Source organism: Spea bombifrons, chromosome 2, assembly GCF_027358695.1.
Source record: "Spea bombifrons isolate aSpeBom1 chromosome 2, aSpeBom1.2.pri, whole genome shotgun sequence".
Classification (NCBI taxonomy): Eukaryota; Metazoa; Chordata; class Amphibia; order Anura; family Pelobatidae; genus Spea; species Spea bombifrons.
Genome location: NC_071088.1, coordinates 20,342,326 through 20,349,669, shown reverse-complemented (window position 1 = coordinate 20,349,669; position 7,344 = coordinate 20,342,326). Strand labels below are relative to the sequence as shown.

At 39.9% G+C, this 7,344-nt stretch overlaps 1 protein-coding gene across 1 annotated transcript; it reads right to left on the bottom strand.

Annotated features, from left to right (window-relative positions):
* Positions 1–5,261: 5,261 nt before the first annotated feature.
* On the bottom strand, positions 5,262–6,600 carry LOC128474663 (gap junction delta-2 protein-like). The gene has a single exon (XM_053457051.1). The coding sequence runs from the start codon at positions 6,598–6,600 to the stop codon at positions 5,524–5,526; it is 1,077 nt and encodes a 358-aa protein (XP_053313026.1). The 3' UTR covers positions 5,262–5,523.
* Positions 6,601–7,344: the final 744 nt, after the last annotated feature.

Sequence of the window (7,344 nt, the reverse complement as noted above, 5' to 3'; positions counted from 1 at the left end):
AACACTTTTGTTTTATGGTGTTTATCCCACCCGTGCCGCCCCCATCGCTGCCATTAAACACACCAGTCTGTTTTGTACACATTGTTAATATTGGGCTGGTATATGCATCTACATTATGTAGGGTTGCTGTCAGCTCATAGTTACCGTATTTACTTGTAATAAATTATATCTATATATATAGATAGATATATAAATGTTATATTACTGTACTTATCATTGCGGTTGAAGCTACCATTATTCTTGAAGGATATATACACCAGGATGTCAAGTTTTTGCTCCGTACATAAACTATTTATTTGTATTCACTTTTAATAGGAATATCCTAAAACTCTACATGGATTGTGGGCTTTGAGGGGAAACAATACATTTCCAGTATGCTTAACAACATATCTATTCAGACACAATAGAAAAAGTAAAGAAACAACAGATACGTCAGCTATATAACGTTCCCTTGGACCTCAGCAGTGCCTCTCTGTAGGCCCCCATTGGCCATCTGGCATATCAGTTTAATGCACGGTGGCCAACAGTCCCCCATACTCACCCAATCTGTAGTGTGTGGTCACCGGCAGCATAATGCCCGGCCACATGCTATATGAGCATAAAAACATAACAAAGTGCCAGGGCCACCTTGTCATCGCCAGTCTGGCCCTGCCTCTCTGAATAATGGTATTTATCCTTTAACATGAAGAAGAATGTACAGTGTCCTGGCCAGTTGTCTTGCAACGTACTTCAGTGAAGTGAAGAATGTATCTCATTAACTAAATGAACAAGGTGCAGTACGGCAGCAGGAACCGGCACATATTTACCATGTAACTTTAAGATGAGTATTCCAAACCAAAGTATTCTATTACACTACATTAGTTCTGGATGGGACCTCTAACCTTGTCCGATGTGCCAAGAGCCAAACTGCAGAGGTCGTTACAGTATGTTACATGGTTAAGGGTTCCCCACTAAACTGCATCTTGATTTAACTGTAGTGTTCATTCAACAATATGGTTAATAAAATACATTTAGATTTTTGTATGCACAGAGTAGTCGGAGAGCTCTCTCTTGTTTCAATTACCATTTTCAGAGGCTCAGGGGAACACTCCTAGATTCAGCCAGGCCCGGACTGGTCTTCGGGCACACCGGGCATTTTCCCGGTGGGCCGGGCGGCTCAGGGCCGGATTGACGTAGGGGCTGATGGAGCTGCAGCTCCAGGCCCCTACCTTAAAATAGGCCCAGTCAGGACCGGATTGACTGGGCCTATGCGGCTGCATTAACGCAGGGCATAAGGGGCAACTGTCCCTTAAGCCCACAGCAACTGCAACCGGGTCCGCAACTCTAAGGGGCCGGGCAGCCCCAACCAGGGCCGGCCTTAGGGGTGTGCGGCCGCACTGGGCTTAAATTAAAACATCGGGGGGGGGGTACTTTATTTAACATCTTCCATGTTAAATAAAGTTTGTTTAACTTTATTTAACACTGAGGATGTTAAATAAAGTTTAAAAAAAAACAACAAAAAAACCCTGATGTTTTAATTTAAACCCGCACACCCCTAAGGCCGGCCCTGGTGGGGGCTGCCCGGCCCCCTAGAGTGGCGGGCCCGGTCGCAGTTGCTACTTACTCCGTCAACAAGGTAAGTAGGGTGAGGGAAGGGGTGCAGTGAGAGGGGGAGAGGGGATAGATAGTGAGAGGGGGTACATATTGAGAAGTGGGGAAGGGGGTACATAGTTAGAAGGGGCAGATAAGAAGGGGAGGGGTAGATGGGGAGAGGGGGTAGTGTGAATGCGTACGAGAATTAATGAATAAATGTGTGGATGAATTGTGTGAATGATTTGTGAGACTGCATTAATGAATATGTGCTAATGATTTGTGTGAATGAGTGAGTAAGTGTTTGTGTCTATCGTGAATGTTTAAGTGATTTGGGGAAATGCAAAGATGGTACATGAAGGGTGGGCTTTAACAATAAATAAATAAATAAATAAATGAAAATGGGCTGCTCAGTCTTAAATGCCCGGGCCTATTTTTTGTCCCAGTCCGGGCCTGGATTCAGCCCAAAGTAATTCAATAATGAGAGCTTACAAACGACAAACAAAACTGAATTGTATCAGTTGATTAGACATAAAATGTTTTTATAATATTTTCTTAAGTCTTAGGCCAGAGGTTATTTCTAAGTATTTTCTCCCACAGAAGAATAATGTGGACTCAAGACAAGGTTTATCATACAGTGATTATTTGTACAGGACAAATATCAGGAAAGTAGGGTGAGTATAGAAATAACTATTCCCATACCTATCCTACTATCATGTAGCTCTGAGTAAGGTAAAACGAAAACATAAAGAGACTTAATGACCTTTTCAATGTGTTGCTGTAGGTTGCACCACAAGACTGCTAAAATCTATGCACTCCTAAGAACAGGACTCCTACCGAATCCTAGGTGGCGAAGGTGTGGTCAATTCCAACAGACGAGCCACTGTAGCTCAAATTGCTGGTTCTGATAAAAAGGTGTACAAACACACAGTGCATCACAGTTTGTTGTGTATGCGGCTGCGTATCCGCAGACCAGTCAGGGTGCCCATGCTGACCCCTGTCCACTGCCGAAAGTGCCTACAATGGGCAGGTGAGCATAAAAACTGGATCACGGAGCAATGGAAGAAGGTGGCCTGGTCTGATGAATCATGCTTTCTTTTACATCACATGGATGGCCGGGTGCATGTGCGTCGCTTGCCTGTAGAACACATGGCACTAGAATGCATTTTTTGTAAACCGTGTACACCCTTTCATGGACACAGTATTCCCTGATGGCATTGGCCTCTTTTAGCAGGGTAATGGCCCCTGACACAAAGCAAAAATGGTTCAGGAATGGTTTGAGGACCACAACAACGAGTTCAAGGTGTTGACTTGCCCTCTAAATTCCCCAGAGTTCAATCCAATCAAGCATCTGCTGGATGTGCTGGACAAACTAACCCAATCCATGGAGGCCCCATTAAAAGAATCTGCTGCTAACATCTTAGTGCCTGATACCACAGAACACCTTCAGAGGTCCAGTGGAGTCAGTTTTACGAATTTGGGGACAAACCGGGTAAGCTCTTGCTAGGGCTCTGATAAATAGAAAGAGGATAGATAAAGAGAAAGGGGAGAGAGAGAGAAATGGAAAAGGGAGCATCAAAGAGAAGGGGAGAGATAAAGGGTGTAATGAGAAAAAAAGAGAGAAAGAAAGGAAAAGATAATGAGAAAGATGAGAGATAAACAGACATGGGAGTGATAAAGATAAAAGGTTGGATCAAAGAAAAGGGGAGATATAAATAGAAAGGGGAGACATACAGGAGACATAAAGGAGGGTAACAAGAAAGAGGAGAGATGGGCAGAAAGGGAAGAGATAATAAAACAGAGTGTGTATTTTGACAGTCTATCCATTACTGTAACTTTTGGGCCTAAGTAATAAGGAGAATGAATAAAAGGTGTGTGTGTGCCGGTCTGAAAGAGTCTTTGACTGAACAGAGAGCCTGAGACTCTAAGAGGAAGCCACTGTGGGTGCCATCTGGGCAAATTATGTGTCTCTGTGTAACCTGGGTGCTGGGGTAAATTCTATGGGTGCAGTCTGGGTGCTGGGTAAATCCTGTGTTTGTGTGTAATCTGGGTACTGGGGTAAATCCTGTGGGTGCAATCTGGGTGCTGAGGCAAGTCCATGCGTTACATATTTTATAGTTAAAATGGGAAGTCTTAAATTAATTTATAAATGTTTTGCAAATATTTATGTGTATGTATGAATGTTTATATATATATATATATATATATATATATATATATATATATATATATATATATAATATATATATATATATATATATATATATTTATATAATGTATGTGTAAAGTGTTTTATAACTGTCCCCTACTTGTGATGTTAGGTCTGTTAACTTCTGCGATGATAGTTTAATGAAGATCCTACGGATGACTGCCTTGTGGGCCAACCAAAGAGTCTCTGGAGAAACTTCTGACATATTATTAAGCATGAAGTAAGAAAATAGTTCTTTAGAAATATCAATGCAAATTGCTTGATTTTGTAAAAGACTTTTATTTAGTTTCCATCTTCCTGTGGTGGATATCACAAACGATTATTCCATCACTAGCCACACGGGGGCAGGATCGGACCACGATATGGATCCAATACTTTCTTCTTCTATGGAGTGCAGAGTAGATTGGTCCACCAGGATTAGATCAATTCTCGAATAGCTGCAATGGACTGAAGAATAAAATGAGAAGTCTCTGCTTAAGGGATGGGCATTTCTCCATGAGTCAAGCAAGGGGTATTTCTGTAAAATGTAAGAGAATTCTAGAGACCTTAGTGGAAGGTCTTACCGATGAGTCTGTCCCAGTACATCTGAAGATGGTAGATGTCGAAGTACCTAGAAGATCTCATATGGGATAATGAGAATTGCAAATGTATTCTGTTACAAAACAGGTTTGTGGCTCGGCATCAGCAGAAACCACAGAACAATAGTGAGCCGTACGCAACTCCTTCATTTGTTAACACATTACATAATTTTTTCCCCAAACAGTTAAGCAGTGCCATCTTTGTCCCCGAACAGCATTAACAGTGCCATCTTTGTTCCTAGATATGAGAGCTCTCACAGGTACTGATCTTCTCTGCTATCCCACAGGCTCATCTACACTGGTTTACACAATGTCTGTTCACTATATCACTATTCCAAAAGGTAGCATTGGTTAAGGAGCAATCACATATTAAACTCTTCCTACTGATTAAACCTTTGAGCACTAGCCAGGTGATAAATGTGTAATTCTCGGCAGTGCATTTTACATCCGCCGGGCAGAAAACACAGTTACATTTTCCCTCTTACTTAATCCTACGTGGCACAAAATGCTTGAACGCCAAGAACACATGTATTAAAAATAAATGCTTTGAAACATTGAATGGACAGGCAGTTTCCAAGGATATAAAGAAGCTTGTTACATTTACAATGCGGGCATTTGTATATTGATGATTGAACTTAGGTCATAATTCAAGCAAACGCTTTTTTTCTGAACCAAAGTTACCAATTTCTTTATTGTGCCATGCTTTAATTAAGCATGACGCATTTTTAGCTTTTCATAAATAGGTATTTTTTACATACTTTAACCTTATAAATGTCATTAAGGTTTGCAATCCTGATTATAAGCACAATCTGATTTCACTCCCCAATTTATTCCCTCCCCAATACAATTATTTTTTGTTGATTAATGTCTGTTCTAAGCACATCAAGGATGTATGGTTGGAGGGTACTTGGTGATATAATCTGCCCCATAATGACTAGGCAGAGCTAAATTATCCTAATTATGCGGGTTGGACGGAGTGGGTGGAGCAATGGATGTTGTAATTGAATCACATGGTGCAAAGTGTTCCTGGAATTCTTTTTCATATGTTGGGAACTATGCTGGAGCCACAGACATGTTCGTCCTTTGGAAAGTATTTCCTATGAGAAATTTTGTTAAATATTTCTCAGGAAAATCACTAAGTGATAAATTAAATATTTTAGGTATGTTTTAAAGCCAGGACTTTTTTATTTTGGATATTTTAGCTAAGTTACTGTGCTTGATATCTGGGTTTTTTCTTTTGGTACCATCATTATCATCATCATCATCATTTGCAAAGGAAATTGCAGTGGGCTGGGTTGGGAGATAACTATTCTTTTCTTGTGACAGGCTTGATGATGTCTTTAAGACAAACCGCTCTTGTATTGTATCCTTTAAGTGTATAAGTAGACTATTTTGCTCAGGATGCAACACCATCATCTTCTTCTTCTTCTTTGCTTTGAATTCACAACATGTGTAACAGGCAGCTGTCAAACCCCGAAAAACATAGAACCAACCCAGGTAGTGCAATTCAACGATGTTCAATATAAAACATCCCAGGCCAACTCCGAACATAAAATTGAGGAACACCGTCTTCTCCGTCGCCCTTGAAACAAAACAGTCAGTTGTGGTTGGACATGGATAGTTGTCACACTGAAATAGATGAGGAACTTCAAAGCCGAAAATATAGTATTGCCCCACCAAGAACCCCATCTCCATAGCAGACCTAAGCACCACATGGACAATGTAAATGATATGCATTTTGTCAAAGAGTGGAATAGGACCTTTAAAAGTGTCACTGTTGAGCTTGGGCCTAAATCTACCACCTTTTGTAGACTGGTCCTTCAAATCCATGTTTTCCTCAGAATCCAGGTTCATATCGCTCTTCTGCAGATGTTCACCTATAGATAAGTTTTGAAGAAGTTCCATTACATAAGCTCTTTCTAATTCGGTCTTCTCATCTTTGGCAATTTTATGCAACACATAGATGATATAAAAAATAGAAGGCGTTGACACTAAGACGATCTGAAAGATCCAGAACCTAAGGTGTGAGACAGGGGCAAAGCTATCATAACAAACATTGTTGCATCCCGGCTGCAGAGTGTTACATGTAAATTTTGACTGTTCATCTCCATACATTGCATCTCCAACCAGAGTTACCAAAAGAATTCGGAAAATGAGGAGCATCGTCAGCCAGATCTTTCCAATCACAGTGGAATGGTTCTGGACCTCTGTTAAAAGACGGCCCAAGATAGACCAGTCACCCATCTTTAGACCTAGTGTAGAAAAATATATGATGATAATACGATGATAATAATTTTATGTCAGGTTTTTTCTAAAATGCAGAATTGTGAAATCTACAGACAACACTTAGCAACATGCTTTATCAATGAAATATATTTGCATATTTGCTATGGTTTCCTTAATTAACCTATTAACAGGCATACTTAATTAAAGAGTATTATATTTTTTTCTTCAAAAGAAACCAAAGTTACTTTTTTAATATCCCCCAAATTTTGAGAAGGCAGCTTGTTATTCAGAAGTCACACGCTTTTTTATGGCAACCTGCTTGCAAACAGTGATCCAGTTGCTAACATCATCAGAGCACATCCACAGACTATCAATCCACATGTATCAATTGGACAGTTACAGAAAATGAGCTGTATCTTTGTTGATACCTAATTTTCTGAAAAGTTCGCAAGCCAGATGAAAAATAATTTCTGTTAGATTCTAGTTATTTTAAATTGTTTCGATTTCCTACCATTTTCTATTACTAGTATCACACTAAAAAGTGAGTTTACAAAAATATTATGTTTTTTTCTAGTTTTAGTAGTAGTTTTTACAAAATAAAATGTTCTCGGGCAGCTACATATTAGTCATTTGTATAAATTCTAGTTCTCTTAGCAGAATCTACAAGATGAACACCCTGACTCTTAGGACTCAATATTAATTACCCAGACATTGACACTGGGACTGTTGGAGAAAAAGACTTCAATGTCATAAACAGTGAGC

Excerpts from the sequence above, each read along its gene's own strand:
- LOC128474663 (XM_053457051.1), bottom strand. The coding sequence starts at position 6,600 with ATGGGTGACTGGTCTATCTTGGGCCGTCTTTTAACAGAGGTCCAGAAC.